General features: G+C 52.1%; 1 protein-coding gene across 6 annotated transcripts in view; it reads right to left on the bottom strand.

Annotated features, from left to right (window-relative positions):
- Positions 1 to 989: 989 nt before the first annotated feature.
- LOC146295868 (uncharacterized) overlaps positions 990 to 15,250 on the bottom strand; it is a 23,455-nt gene continuing 9,194 nt past the window's right edge. Inside the window, exons 2-17 of one of the 6 annotated variants that reach the window (XM_084697073.1) lie at positions 13,236 to 13,439; positions 11,746 to 11,814; positions 10,510 to 10,673; positions 9,940 to 10,048; positions 8,508 to 8,612; positions 6,300 to 6,419; positions 5,704 to 5,864; positions 5,390 to 5,517; positions 4,783 to 5,003; positions 3,928 to 4,477; positions 3,338 to 3,518; positions 2,952 to 3,056; positions 2,418 to 2,468; positions 2,272 to 2,338; positions 1,870 to 2,163; positions 990 to 1,624 (exon numbers count right to left, since the gene is read on the bottom strand). In XM_084697073.1, coding sequence (XP_084553199.1) covers positions 1,614 to 1,624; positions 1,870 to 2,163; positions 2,272 to 2,338; positions 2,418 to 2,468; positions 2,952 to 3,056; positions 3,338 to 3,518; positions 3,928 to 4,477; positions 4,783 to 5,003; positions 5,390 to 5,517; positions 5,704 to 5,864; positions 6,300 to 6,419; positions 8,508 to 8,612; positions 9,940 to 10,048; positions 10,510 to 10,673; positions 11,746 to 11,814; positions 13,236 to 13,439 — 2,540 coding nt within the window. In that variant the 3' untranslated portion in view covers positions 990 to 1,613. The remainder of the gene's footprint in view (positions 1,625 to 1,869; positions 2,164 to 2,271; positions 2,339 to 2,417; positions 2,469 to 2,951; positions 3,057 to 3,337; positions 3,519 to 3,927; positions 4,478 to 4,782; positions 5,004 to 5,389; positions 5,518 to 5,703; positions 5,865 to 6,299; positions 6,420 to 8,507; positions 8,613 to 9,939; positions 10,049 to 10,509; positions 10,674 to 11,745; positions 11,815 to 13,235; positions 13,440 to 15,250) is intronic. The other 5 variants (XM_084697074.1, XM_084697075.1, XM_084697076.1 and 2 more) reach the window with 5 other exon arrangements.

The following is a 15,250-nucleotide window of genomic DNA, read 5'->3' as shown; positions in this document are numbered from 1 at the left end:
ATTATAACATTATAAAGTCAAACTACTACAGCAGATTCATCTAGGATTCAAATTGTTACAGAAATGATGCATTAAGTTGAAAATAATGAAAGATTTTACCTCAAGACCTGTAGCTGAACGTGTGAGAGAGCAGGAAGCACACTGAACTGCGACGTCACGTTTCCTGGTTTTATAGCTGTTTCGTAGTTGGTGAAAAAACACAAGGTCTTGCTGGAGTAGGCTGTACAGAACAGTTACAAAGAGGATGATCATAAGAACATAATAAGATTAGTACCAGAAAGCTTCAAAAGTGAATGATTAATTATGTGTGTTTACTGTTAATGTTTTGTTCATTAGATCATGATAGAGATCAAGTAGATAGTAGATCTAGTAGGTTGGGAAGCAGGGTATTAGAAGGTGTGAACTGTGGGCATGTTTTCATATCAAACACAGTTAGGCAAAATACATCCTCATGCAAATACAGTGACCTGCCAGGAACGAGGATCAAATCTAAACTGCTGTAGGCAAAAGAGGGAAGGCTGACGAGTCATTCATCACTAAGCGAAACTTCAACAGAACTGTGGACAGTTATAGGTTGTGTAACTTTGAAGGGTCAGATTGGGATTAGTCAAGGCTCTTTGGCAATGTACCCATAGCAACAGTGAAATGTACCCATAGCAACAGTAAAACAAATACGAGCTCCTCTTCCAGCTAGCAGGTGTTGCTGTTCTGGCTTCTGCTTCAGAGTGGCCACCATGTGGCTACTGCATTTTTTATACTTGAATGAGCAGTTGGCAATCTGTTTGACACATCAAGAATAATATAAGTAAACCAGATAACAGGTATCCATGGGTGGTGCATCACCTTTCAGCTAAATGACTCTGGTGCGTCAGGGACGTCAAGAAAATAACTTGTTCTTGGCTTTGTTCGAGCTCACGTAAAAAGACCGTTTTTTTACCGTTTGTTTCCTCAAACGGTAAAATCCTGCTTGACTAACAGAAAAGCAGACATCTCTTTCATAAAGCTTTAATCCACAGAGCCAAGATCATACACATTTACATACAGTATTTGTGGCTCCTCCTTACAATGTTCCACACATTAAATAAGCTCAATGATTCAAGACAAAAAGAACCAACACACACACTTTGTTCAATTTAAGATAACAATAGTAATATTATAACGTCAACAATAATAATAATAACAACCATGATGTAATACTGTGTATTTTCAGGCCTTGTATTGTCAGTCATTTAAGGTGCACCAAAATCTGCATGTGACATTTGAACAAATCTTGGACTATAAGAGGCAGTAAAGAAGAATGAAAATGTTTACATTAGTTAGCAAATTTTTTCTTCATTTTGTAATGAGTTTATTTTTATTTCTGTTTTCTCTCCTCCTCATGACCTTGTGTGGTGTGGATGTTTGTCCCCTCCTCCTTGTGTGTGTGTGTGGATGTTTGTGTGTTTTTCCTCCTCCTCATGGCCTTGTGTTGTGTGGATCTTTGTGTGTTTGTTTGGCACACATCCTCCTGAGCAGACTGCTGCAGGGTTAGGGTTAGGCTCCACCAGGGTTAGGGTTAGGCTCCACCAGGGTTAGGGTTAGGCTCCACCAGGGTCGCCCTACTGCCTGGGAACTCACAGGACCTCTGTGGCCACACAAACAAAACAAAATAAAGAAAAGGGGAGAGACAAAGAACAAGGGCATGATCAGCATTGGTTTATTGAGCATAAACATTTGAGAAGATAAACTTCAAATGTGTAATCATATACATGTTTTTCAACACTAGGTTAACTTAAACCTACAAAGTCAGTCAGGCTAGTCTACCACAAATCCATGATATTAACACTATCATGTGTTTATTCTGTAATGTGAGGCTGTGGGCATGGTTACCTGCAACATGCTGAGGCTTCATGGGGCTGGTCTTCCTCAGGAAGGGCTCCTCTCCCTCCAGCGCAAGGATTGGGTCACTCTGCTGGTCAGCTGACCCCAACATGCTCTTCCCGCTGTGATTGGACAGCTGAATGATATCCTCAAAGTCAGCTGCTTCTCCATTGGATGACAGGCCGTTCTGTTGTTTGATAGGTTGAACACCATTCAGCACAGGGCCAGACACTCCTTGTGATTGGTTTATGTCTGCCGGACTGCTATCCAATAATTCTGAAGGGCTCTTCTGGCTTCCTGGTGCTGGAACAGATCACAGGTGAAAAGATGATTCCATTATCTTTTCTTTATAATTTATGAAGAGTAAACTACAGTAGTCTAGTGTTCAGGAAATTAAGTTTATTACTGTACCTTGATTGATCTCTGTGTCTGAACTGCTGTCCTTGCCATTGAGCTGAGATGACGACTTTGTGTCCTTCTGAAAGAAAAAGAACAACATATTGTTATTCAACGGTACAAAATGGAGATGGTTCTCCATGGATCAAAAGGGATCTTGCCTTTTCTCCTGCGTCGCTCTTGCGAGTCCTCTTCATGATCTCCTCCAGGCGCTGTGGATGAGGGAGGAGGGCAGTTATGGACTGAGGTGCTTTCAATGAATGAAGTATTAACAAGATTATTTTATAAACAAACAAGAAAAATATCCCCTCCCCTCCCTCTCCTCTCTCTCCCCTCCCCCTCCTCTCCCTCTCCTCCCTCTCCCCTCCCTCTCCTCTCTCTCCCCTCCCCCTCCTCTCCCTCTCCTCCCTCTGTCCTCCCCCTCCTCTCCCTCTCCTCCCCCTCCTCCCCCTCCTCTCCCTCTCCTCCCTCTCCCCTCCCTCTCCTCCCTCTCCCCTCCCTCTCCTCTCTCTCCCCTCCCTCTCCTCCCTCTGTCCTCCCCCTCCTCTCCCTCTCCCCTCCCCCTCCTCTCCCTCTCCTCCCTCTCCCCTCCCCCTCCTCTCCCTCTCCTCCCTCTCCCCTCCCCCTCCTCTCCCTCTCCTCCCTCTCCCCTCCCCCTCCTCTCCCTCTCCTCCCCCTGTCCTTCCCCTCCTCACCTTCTTCCTCTCCAGGCGTTCTTGTTCTTCTCTCTGGAAGTGCTTCTCTCTCTCCAGACGCTGTTGTTCTGCCTCCTGGCGAGCCTTCCCCTCTGCCTCGTCTCTCTGGAGGAGACAGAGAAACACTGTCTTTAGTGCTTCAAAACACTGAGCAGTTATAAACATTTTAGCCACGTAGAAGATAGTGACGAGAGGTAAGTGAGGGAATCATGGTCCCACTGTACGAGTCAACGCCTCAGTGCAGCACGGTCAGTTCTCAATCTCACCACACAGGGGCAGCACATGGTCTGGATTTTAGTTATTGGTCTTGACTGGTATGTCTCATCTGTCATCGTCTGTCATCACTTCCTGGTTGGGCCAGGTGTTGCCAGGTGTCGCTCCCTCACCTGTTTCTGCAGCCTGTCGTTCTCCTCCTGCTCCTGCTGAGCTCTGCCCTGCGCCTCCCTCTCCTCCTGCAGCCGCTGGGCCTGGTCCCTGGCTCTCTGCTCCTCCACCATCACCCGCGCCTCCTCCTCCCTGCGCCTCCTCTCCTCGGCCTCTCGAGCCTTGCCCTCCTCCCGCTGGGCCCTGCACACAAAGCACCCACACTGTCACCCTGCTGGGCCCTGCACACACACACTGTCACCCTGCTGGGCCCTGCACACTGTCACCCTGCTGGGCCCTGCACACTGTCACCCTGCTAGGCCCTGCACACTGTCACCCTGCTGGGCCCTGCACACTGTCACCCTGCTAGGCCGCTCCCACTCCCACAGGAGGTCAGGACGCGTCTGCTCACATGTTTACAACAAACAATCAACACTGGGTTCATGTCGAGGAGACTTTTCCAACAAATGTACCGGGGGGGTTCTGAACCTGCAACCTCTTGATTTGCAGGCCCAACATATGTGTTGCTCTGTGGTTAGAGCAATTGGACTGCAGACCGAGAGGTCCCAGGTTCAAATCCCCCTCTGTTTTAACCGTGTTCGGGGCAGCTGACCTGTTCCTCAGTTCTTGCTCCTGGCGTTCCTGCTCCTCTCTCTCCCTCTGCTCCCGGGCAACACGACGCTTCTCTGCCAGCGCACGGGCCGCCTCCTCTGGGTCGTTGGTGCCAGCAGAGGGCCTGGAGGCCTGGGCAGGGGCAGGGGCTGAGGGCCTGGAGGCCTGGGCAGGGGCAGGGGCTGAGGGCCTGGAGGAAGGTGCAGGTGTAGGGGAAGGGGTCTTAGAGGGCTGGGCAGGGGCAGGGGCAGAGGGCTTAAAGGGCTGGGCAGGGGCAGATGAAGGGGTCTTGGAGGGCTGGGCAGGGGCAGGTGAAGGGGTCTTGGAGGGCTGGGCAGGGGCAGGTGAAGGAGTCTTGGAGGGCTGGGCAGGGGCAGGTGAAGGGGCAGGTAGTTCAACTGGAACTGCTGTAACCACAGGGGTAACGGGGCTAGCTGGGGCAGTCGAGGCAGTCGGCTCTGGGGAGGAGGGGCTAACTGTGACTGGGACAGTCAGGGACGGGGGGGTGGGTGGGGCAGAGACCAAGACGGCAGGAACAGCACTGGAGCCTGCTGGGAACAGGAGAGTTCAGTTTCAGGGAGACACATGAAGCGCTGCTCTGCTCTGCTGCTTCTAACCAGCACCTCAATACAGCTTCTCAGCTCTCCTGAGAGACTAGAGTGACAAGAGATTACAACTACAGGACCGCTAGACTCTGGGATCAGAGTAACAATCTGGAAGGATTGATCCAGTCATGTACAGAGCTTTGTCTGTATGTGATATTTACATTAGGTAAAAAAACAACATGACTGGACATAGGCCAATCGCTTCCACTTCTTGAGGGCTTGGATACGGTTACCATGGTAAACACACATACCTTTTGTGTCTCCGGGGCTGTCGAGGTGACGTGGCTTTCTGTTTGTTTCCACAGCAACGGTGGTGACGGTCTGTGCCGGTATCCTGGCGGGGGTAGAGGCGCGTTTGGGGCGGGTCTTGGTGCCTGTGGAGGGGGTCCTGGGGGCCACAGGGGGGCAGGGAGACAGGGGCCTGCTTTTGGGGGCCCCAGGCGATGGGGGTCTTTTCTTGGGTTTAGGAACACTGAGCCAGACATGAGAGAAAACAAGAGAGAGAGAGAGAGAGAGAGAGAGAGAGAGAGAGAGAGAGAGAGAGAGAGAGAGAGAGAGAGAGAGAGAAAGAGAGTTGTGGAGGATGAGAAAGAAGGGTTGTGCAGTGAGACACACCACACTGTTAGAACTCTGCACTTCTGATACATCGTCTGATGTAATGTTTGTCTGGGGCTGTGGTGCAGGGTGTGGTTCAGGGTGTGGTTCAGGGTGGTGCAGGGTGTGGTTCAGGGTGTGGTTCAGGGTGGTGCAGGGTGTGGTGCAGGGTGTGGTTCAGGGTGGTGCAGGGTGGTGCAGGGTGTGGTTCAGGGTGTGGTTCAGGGTGTGGTTCAGGGTGTGGTTCAGGGTGGTTCAAGGTACCTGGCCTCTGGCCTGGATCTGGAGGAAGAGGGCGGCTTCTGCTTCAGCACCTTCTCCTTGGAGAGAGCGTTCTTCTCTTTCTCATTCTCCCTCTCCTTGTCTTTCTTCTCTTTATTCTTCTTCTCCAGCTACGAGAACAAAATCACCAGAGTATGACAAATAGGAAACTGAGGAAGGAGAGAGGAGGAAGGCAGGATCATTTGAGTTTGTGTGTGTTGGTGTGCGTGTCTGAATGTATGAGTGCCTGTGCATGTGTGTGTGTGTGTGAGGGCGTGTCTGAGTTGCGTGTGGTGGCGTGAGCTCTGTTAGCCTACTGGAGCAGAGTTGCGACGACGAGGGCGCTGGGTGATGTCGGGCGTGCTGGCAGAGACCCTCCAGCGCTCAGGGGGGGCGTGGCGGTCTGGGGGGCGGGGATGCAGGTGGGAGCAGGGGGTCAGGGGGCTGGCCGAGGCAGACCGAGAGCACTGCTGGGACTCTGACACACAGTCACACTAGCATCATAGGCTCAGCTACAAGACACTTTTATCCAACATACAGAGGAGGATTTGAACTGGAGACCTCTTGATCGGCAGTCAGGAGGCTGTCCTGTACCACTGAGCTATACACAACCGTGATAAAGAGAGACAGGGGGAGAGAGAAAAAACAGAGTGACAGAGATAGAGAGCGAGAGAGAGTGATGGAGAGACAGACAAAGAGAGTGAGCGATACAGAGAGGGTGAGAGACAGAAAGAGAGAGAGACAGAGAGAGAGACAAACAGAGAGAGAGAGAGAGAGAGAGAGAGAGACAGAGAGAGAGAGACAGAGAGAGAGAGAGAGAGAAAGAGAGAGAGAGACAGACAGACAGACAGACAGACAGACAGACAGAGAGAGAGACAGACAGACAGACAGAGAGACAGCTCTGGGGTCTTACTGGAGTCGCTGGTGTTCAGCAGGGTGGCGGCACTGCGGCTGCGAGCCAGGAAGGACAGCGTGGGGGTCATGAGGCGCTCCACAATCCTGCTCTCCCACGGGCTCAGACGCAGGCTGCGGGCTGGGAGAGAGACACTGTCACAGCCAGGACGCTCACACACACACACACACACACGCACACACACATGCTCACACACACACACACGCTCACACTGCCCAGTCCCAGACACCAACCCTGCAGCACTGCAGAACAGTTTTCACCTTTTCCCTTCCAGCCATGCAGAGGCAGGAGAGGTCAGACTGCACAATGAGTCATGTTTGTTTGTTTGTTTGTTTACTGGGGTTGCTTTGAGTGAGGCTCATTCTATGTAACTAACAGACTGAGGTCAGGGTCACATGGTGGGCCTGTGACGTTGACTGTTACGACATCATCAGATGACATCATCAGATGACATCATCAGATGACATCATCAGATGACGCACCCTGAGCTGAGACAGTGAGCGGAGATGAGCTGTACAAGATGGAGAACACAACATGTGTTACATCAGCCAATCAACAGAGGGGTCCCAGGAAGTGCATCTCTCCCTGACATCCTGCCTAAACCTGTCTCAAACTATTCAAAGAAGATTTGTACTCAGGACATTCTGATAACAACTTTCCTTTCTAACTGAGCTGAATAGATGCTCTTCTCTCTGTGCTCTCTGGTCTCCCTTCAGCTCGTAGCAATCTGGACACACAAGCATGGTTCACCTCCATCACAGGGACGTCATGAACACTAACCCAGTCTGTAGCGTACTGTATGAACACAGCTAACATGTCTCAGTCTCCTGGTACCTGCGCTCTGCAGAGCACACACCACGCTCACTGACCACACACACACACACACAAACACACAAACACCTTGTAAAACACAGAACATCATCACACACACACACATACGTAAGCTGCAGCCACGACAGAAGGGTATGAGAAGCGTGATGTTTAACAGCTGTAGATGACTCTCCTGGGAGGGCATCTACCTTACTGTGGAATGCACAGATTGGAAGTATCAGTGTGGATCACAGACTGGGTCGACCGGGCCGTGATCTGGGTTGTGATCTCCAGACAGCCAGAAGTATCCACCTCCCTTCCCTGCATCCTGACCAGATCATTTTTCACCAATTGTTTTACAGCTGATAAACCGAGAACCCCACTGTTGCTAAGCAACAGTGATTTTTTTTTTTTCTCCTTCAATGCGGCAAGACACAGGCAGTGTTGATGCCTGATTGGCTCCTCACCTACTGGGCTGCTCTGATTGGCTGCTCACCTGCTGGATGGAATCCTCTATCTATACAGTAGATATAGCTATTAGAGGGCACATGTCCCAAGGACAAGTAATGGCTTCCAGACTGCCTGGGTTTCAAATAATACGATCTGCACTGCACACCCACTCTGCACACCCACTCTGCACACCCACTCTGCACACCCACTCTGCACACCCACTCTGCACACCCACTCTGCACACCCACTCTGCACACCTGCTGTTCACTAGCAGAAGTTCAGATGCTACATCTGGGAATGAAATGCTACATTTGAAGAACTGGATCTGAGTTAGCAGTTTCTGAAAGCTGCAGTGTGGGTGAAGATGATGTTAGAGAAATCCAACACCGCAAAGAACAGATGACAAGAATATTCTGCAGCTTCTGTGACAAGCAGGATATCTTTGAATGTCGCTGAGGGTAATATGTAGATTTAAATATTATGATCTGTCCATGCAGAGAAGAGTCTTGTTAGCTGGCTCAGATGGAGAACACGTTGTTACCGTTAGCATCTCACCAAAATCATAGTAAAGAAGACAACTGAACACAACCAAGAAGAGAGGGTCTGGGAACAGGAAGTGACATAACTCAGAAACCAACACATGTATCTGTACAAACAGTATGTAAAACCATAACGACACATGAGAGAGAGAGATGGCAGGGCAGGTCAAAATGCAGAGAGGGGGTCAACCAACACCAAGAACAACCAAAACAAACCCCACAATGCAACAGGACCAGGAGGGTGAGAGGAGGGGTGTGAATGACTGGTCACCAAGCACAGGCAGGCAGGCAGGCCACCAGGAACAACAGCTACAAAGTCAACCAAACACCAGGTGTGGGGGTGTGAGGAGGGGCTGGCGGGGCAACAGGAGGTGGGGAGGCCTGGAGGACTGAGGCGCCGGCTCCTTACTTCTACTGGGGGAGTTCCACAGCGTGGCGGACGACTTGGACAGCCTGCTGTTAATGACAGGCTCCAGCTGTCTCGGAAGGTTGACTGTGGAGGCTGAACAGCGGCCTGCACCAGAGAGAAGGCACACAACAACCGTTCACTAGGAGGCGGGGCGGGGGCCGAGGACCAGGGAGGTCAGAGGCTGGGGTTAGGGTTGGCGCCCTCTGCCGAGGTGACAGGATTGGCCCCTCTAGGCCACCGTAGTGTCTGTGTGACTGCTGGGAGACACATGGCACATATCTCACCTCACTCACCTCACACCACGCACGTTGTGCTCGAAGTGAACTCTTAGCCCTGTTACAGAACATCAAGATGACACTAGGAAAGCTCTGGTGCATTTAGACATGCACAGGTTCAGAATGAAGGAGAGATCTGAACTGTTGTTTTCATCGTTTCATTTAACAGTTGAACAGTTTCAGGATGCATGGTCCACCCACAGTAGGTATGATGAGGGTGTGACCTTGTGAACGTCGAACAGCTGTCAAGCCTCGGAAACAGAGTGAAGAAAACAACTTTTCTCTCCTCGACTGAGCGCTTCAGCCCTTCCCTCTGGTTGTTCGACTGAAAATGGAAAGTGACAACTGACAGGGCAGAACGGGCTTGGGAGGAGGGAGGGTTTTAATCAATTGTGTTTTGATGTGTACGTTGTTCAATGCAGTAAAAATGATTTGGTGTCAGATGAAGTGATAGACTGAGGGCTCAAGGTCACGACCCCTGCACGTCTCACTAGGGTGCTGACCTCAGGAGAGAGAGGAGCTCTCAGCTCTGTGACACACTCAACACCTCCCTGTTTACACCCCAGCTCTAATGAAAACACCAGTGTTCTCATTTACATTTACATTTAGTCATTTAGCAGACGCTCTTATCCAGAGCGACTTACAAGTAAGTAAGTACAGGGACATTCCCCCGAGGCAAGTAGGGTGAAGTGCCTTGCCCAAGGACACAACGTCATTTGGTGTGGCCCGGGAATCGAACTGGCGACCTTCAGATTACTAGCCCGATTCCCTAACCGCTCAGCCACCTGACACACCACCTTCTCAGTCACCATCACCCTGCTCCTCGGACCACAGGGTCCAAACCTGACCGTCGAATGATCAAATTCAGATTTAGTCTTGTCGTGTTCAAGTGCTCCAGGATCATTCATGTTTAAAGTCAAACATAAAACTGTTATTCGGGAAGGTGAATGTGGTTTTAAAATACTTTCCCACCTGACAACCCCAAACTCCAGTCCAGTAAACACCTTGTCTAGCAATACAGTGTCAACCGTCTGACTAGCAGGTCAGTGTTCCCGGTCTATCCATATGTGGTTCTAGATGGTTCTATCCAAGTGGCTCTATGTGGTTCTAGATGTATCTAACCAAGTGGTTCTAGGAGGTTATGGTTCCAGACTCACTTTCCCTGCGGGAGGTCTGGTTCAGGCCTCCGGCCCAGGACCATCTCTGCTGTCGGATCTCTGCCCATGTCTTCTTGGTGGACCTCTGGATGGCCTGTTCATAGCGCTTCTACAGTGGAGAAACACACAAACACACTTTGAGTTCATCGTCTTTGATTCTAAATGGAAATGATCGTCCTGGAACTTCAGTCATTAACACGATCCTCAGAGTGAGTCCTCAGAGTGAGTCCTCGGAGTGAGTCCTCGGAGTGAGTCCTCGGAGTGAGTCCTCGGAGTGAGTCCTCGGAGTGAGTCCTCAGAGTGAGTCCTCACAGTGAGTCTTCACAGTGAGTCTTCACAGTGAGTCCTCAGAGTGAGTCCTCAGAGTGAGTCCTCACAGTGAGTCTTCACAGTGAGTCCTCAGAGTGAGTCCTCAGAGTGAGTCCTCAGAGTGAGTCCTCAGAGTGAGTCCTCAGAGTGAGTCCTCAGTGAGTCCTCACAGTAAGTCTTCACAGTGACTCTTCAGAGTGACTCTTCAGTGTGACTCTTCAGAGTGAGTCCTCAGAGTGACTCTTCAGAGTGAGTCCTCACCTTGTTTTTCTCTAGTTTCTGCTGCTGCTTCTCCTCCAGGAGCGCCCGGCGTCTCTCTGTCTTCAGCCTCTGCTCCTCCAGCCTCCTCCTGCGCTCCTCCAGCTGGCTGTCCCTCAGGCGGCGAGCCCGCTCCTCCTTCTCCAGCCACTGGGCCTTCTTAGCCGCTACGCAGGGGGAGGGAGGGAGCAGAGAGAGAATAGAGGGAGACATAGGTTGTCCATAAGTTTGTGAATGTACAAAAACAACAAAAACACACAGTATGGACACAGTCCCTACAGAGAGTTCCAGCAGGCTAATCTGGAGGGAACAGCTGGACAGATGAGCTGCTATCAGGAGGAGACTGTAGACTGGACACTTTAATAGCACTCATGAAAGAAGTCATTACATGTAATCTGTCTGAAAGACACGGCTGGCTTCATGGAAATAACGGGCAATTCTTTACGCTCTGAGTCTTAGTGAGATGTGGAGCCTCTCAGCTGGGCAAGGTTGGGAGTCTGAGCCCAGTCTGACCGAGGCACCAGGCTGTTCAAACACATCAGCAGAGTTAGATCAAGAATCTAGGAATAAATAAACCCCAATGACATTCTGAGGGAGGATCTGTGGACATGATAGATGATGGAGTGACGGGGACGTGGCAGGACAGAGGAACAACTCTGAAGATCACGCTCCCCCGCCCGTATGGTACTCTGCTCAATCAACATCCATACAACATCATGAGGAATAAACCAATCCAATCTGATCAATGTTTTTACAAGAATGTCAGGGATGTGTCAGGGATGCATACAGCAAAACTGAATAAAGGGAGGAAAAGAAACGATCCCAGAAGCAATGACACCGTGACGAGCAGGAGCTATGAGGGGATGACTGGTCAGACTACATGCTGCCTGTCTTACCTTGCAGCTGGGTCTGCTGGTCTGAAGCAGCATAGGGAAAGACAACAACAAGGTCAACATCCATCATGTCAGAGGTTAGAGGTCAGTTACTGAGCGCTACGTCCAGTCTCATCTCTGGCTAGCTGGGGCCTGTGTGAACGACACACTCAGGGCCTCCAAACACAGCTTGGTGTGGAATCATCCGCCTTTCATACCTCGTGAGACAGCACAAGTACCTACATGTGTTGGGCTTGCCCCCCTCAGGTTCCTCCCAGGTCCCCTCCCAGGTTCCCCCCTCAGGTCCCCTCCCAGGTTCCCCTCAGGTTCCCCCCAGGTTCCTCCCAGGGCCCCCCCCAGGTCTCACCTATATACTTGGCGCGCTCCTCTCTCCGCTCCTTGGCCAGCTTCTGTCTCTGCTCAGAGTTCATCCCATCTGGGTTCAGAGAGCAGGTGTTCGAGGGTCAGTTAACAACATGTCATCCTGCATCCAACACAACATTATCTGAACATTATCTGGACATTATCTGAACATTATGTGTACATTCAACTTTGTGTAAAGATAGAGAAAAGCCAGTTGATTGCAAAAACAGGAGTATGGAGTCCTCAGTGTAAGGACAGAAGAGAGAGGCTTGTTTTCCCTGTCATGGTCCTCTCATGGAGAACTGCTTGATGAACAATATGAACACCTCTCTCTCTCTCTCAATTCAATTCAATTGGCTTTATTGGCATTAAGAAACAAATGTTCATATTGCCAAAGCAACGGTGGAACCACAGAACACAATATTAAAACACAAAACAATATTCATATCGTTACTTTTGATGTCAGTATACTATTGATGTTACCGGATAATACAATATCAATCAAACATGACAAATTCAATTGAATTTCTCTTTTTCTCTCTCTCTGTGTCTCTGTCTCTCTGTGTCTCTCTCTCTCTGTGTCTCTGTCTCTCTGTGTCTCTGTCTCTCTGTCTCTCTCTCTCTCTTTGTGTCTCTGTCTCTCTGTGTCTCTCTCTCTCTCTGTCTCTCTCTCTCTCTGTGTCTCTGTCTCTCTGTGTCTCTGTCTCTCTGTGTCTCTCTCTTTGTGTCTCTGTCTCTCTGTGTCTCTGTCTCTCTGTGTCTCTCTCTCTCTGTGTCTCTCTCTCTCTGTGTCTCTGTCTCTCTGTGTCTCTGTCTCTCTGTCTCTCTCTCTCTCTTTGTGTCTCTGTCTCTCTGTGTCTCTGTCTCTCTGTGTCTCTGTCTCTCTGTGTCTCTCTCTTTGTGTCTCTGTCTCTCTGTGTCTCTGTCTCTCTGTGTCTCTCTCTCTCTGTGTCTCTCTCTCTCTGTGTCTCTGTCTCTCTGTGTCTGTCTCTCTGTCTCTCTCTCTCTCTTTGTCTCTCTGTCTCTCTGTCTCTCTGTGTCTGTCTCTCTGTGTCTCTCTCTCTCTGCGTCTCTGTGTCTCTGTGTCTCTGTCTCTCTCTGTGTCTCTGTCTCTCTCTGTGTCTCTGTCTCTCTCTGTGTCTCTCTCTCTCTTTGAGTCTCTCTTTCTCTGTCCAGCCAAGAAAACCAGAACAGCAGGGATGGTCACCATGGCAACCATCTTCACCCTCCTCTCTCATTTCTTCACTGCATCTCTCTCTCTCTGTCTCTCTGTCTCTCTCTGACTCTCTCTCTGTCTCTCTCTCTGTCTCTCTGTGTCTCTCTGTGTATCTCTCTCTCTCTCTCTCTCTCTGTCTTTCCATGTACATCATCAAAGGAATTCCCAGGGCTCCTACAAGCCTGACTCGTTTAGAGTCAGGAATAATCTGGGAAAATCCTATTCCATAAAGTTCCTTTTTACCACCTCCCAATCCCCGATGCCCTGATCAGTCCTACCTTTCCTGGGCTGCGGGCTGGTGCTAGTGCCCGGGGTGCCCGGCCGGGCGTCGGTCCTGGTGGAGGGCTCTGTGCTGGACAGCAGGCAGGAGTCTGTGTTGGGGGAGAGGTCTGTGATGGCCGAGTCTCCTGGACTCTGCAGCTCCCTCAGGGCGGGGCTCTGGAGGGGGGAGGCCAGGGGGGAGGCCAGGGGGGAGGGTGCGCCTGCAGGGGGAGGGAAGGAGAGGGGGAGGGAGCGGGGGAGGGAGCGGGGGAGGGGGGAGGGAGGGAGACATCTGTGATCAAAATCACTGGATGATCATCTTTGAAGTCGCACACGCAGTCCAACTCAAACGGATCACTTCTACAATATATACGCAGTTTGGGAGGGGGAACAGACAGAGCTAGAGGGAGGGGGGACAGAGGGAGCTAGAGGGAGGGGGGACAGAGGGAGCTAGAGGGAGGGGGGACAGACAGAGCTAGAGGGAGGGGGGACAGAGGGAGCTAGAGGGAGGGGGGACAGAGGGAGCTAGAGGGAGGGGGGACAGACAGAGCTAGAGGGAGGGGGGACAGAGGGAGCTAGAGGGAGGGGGGACAGAGGGAGCTAGAGGGAGGGGGGACAGACAGAGCTAGAGGGAGGGGGGACAGAGGGAGCTAGAGGGAGGGGGGACAGAGGGAGCTAGAGGGAGGGGGGACAGACAGAGCTAGAGGGAGGGGGGACAGAGGGAGCTAGAGGGAGGGGGGACAGAGGGAGCTAGAGGGAGGGGGGACAGACAGAGCTAGAGGGAGGGGGGACAGAGGGAGCTAGAGGGAGGGGGGACAGAGGGAGCTAGAGAGAGGGGGGACAGACAGAGCTAGAGGGAGGGGGGACAGAGGGAGCTAGAGGGAGGGGGGACAGACAGAGCTAGAGGGAGGGGGGACAGAGGGAGCTAGAGGGAGGGGGGACAGAGGGAGCTAGAGGGAGGGGGGACAGAGGGAGCTAGAGGGAGGGGGGACAGACAGAGCTAGAGGGAGGGGGGACAGAGGGAGCTAGAGGGAGGGGGGACAGAGGGAGCTAGAGGGAGGGGGGACAGAGGGAGCTAGAGGGAGGGGGGACAGAGGGAGCTAGAGGGAGGGGGGACAGACAGAGCTAGAGGGAGGGGGGACAGAGGGAGCTAGAGGGAGGGGGGACAGAGGGAGCTAGAGGGAGGGGGGACAGACAGAGCTAGAGGGAGGGGGGACAGAGGGAGCTAGAGGGAGGGGGGACAGACAGAGCTAGAGGGAGGGGGGACAGAGGGAGCTAGAGGGAGGGGGGACAGAGGGAGCTAGAGAGAGGGGGGACAGACAGAGCTAGAGGGAGGGGGGACAGAGGGAGCTAGAGGGAGGGGGGACAGAGGGAGCTAGAGAGAGGGGGGACAGACAGAGCTAGAGGGAGGGGGGACAGAGGGAGCTAGAGGGAGGGGGGACAGACAGAGCTAGAGGGAGGGGGGACAGAGGGAGCTAGAGGGAGGGGGGACAGAGGGAGCTAGAGGGAGGGGGGACAGAGGGAGCTAGAGGGAGGGGGGACAGACAGAGCTAGAGGGAGGGGGGACAGAGGGAGCTAGAGGGAGGGGGGACAGAGGGAGCTAGAGGGAGGGGGGACAGAGGGAGCTAGAGGGAGGGGGGACAGAGGGAGCTAGAGGGAGGGGGGACAGACAGAGCTAGAGGGAGGGGGGACAGAGGGAGCTAGAGGGAGGGGGGACAGAGGGAGCTAGAGGGAGGGGGGACAGACAGAGCTAGAGGGAGGGGGGACAGAGGGAGCTAGAGGGAGGGGGGACAGAGGGAGCTAGAGGGAGGGGGGACAGAGGGAGCTTGTTGATGCAGTGGTTAATCGTTTCAAGACTAAATTAGCCAATTTCAAAAAGCCTCTTTGGAACCAGAAAGTGCTGACGAAACAGTTTGAATCTGGATGATTAACGCTGCCTCGCCCTCCTCTGCATCCAGCTCAGCCTGGGCGAGGGAGTGAGCACAGCGTACAGTGTCATTATGCAGCACTTAAAGTTAAGACTGCAGCCTTC

This window comes from Hypomesus nipponensis, chromosome 4, assembly GCF_054491055.1.
Source record: "Hypomesus nipponensis isolate SF chromosome 4, ASM5449105v1, whole genome shotgun sequence".
In the NCBI taxonomy this organism is placed as follows: domain Eukaryota; kingdom Metazoa; phylum Chordata; class Actinopteri; order Osmeriformes; family Osmeridae; genus Hypomesus; species Hypomesus nipponensis.
Note: the sequence above shows the minus strand (reverse complement) of the source record. Positions and strands in the feature narration are given on the sequence as shown.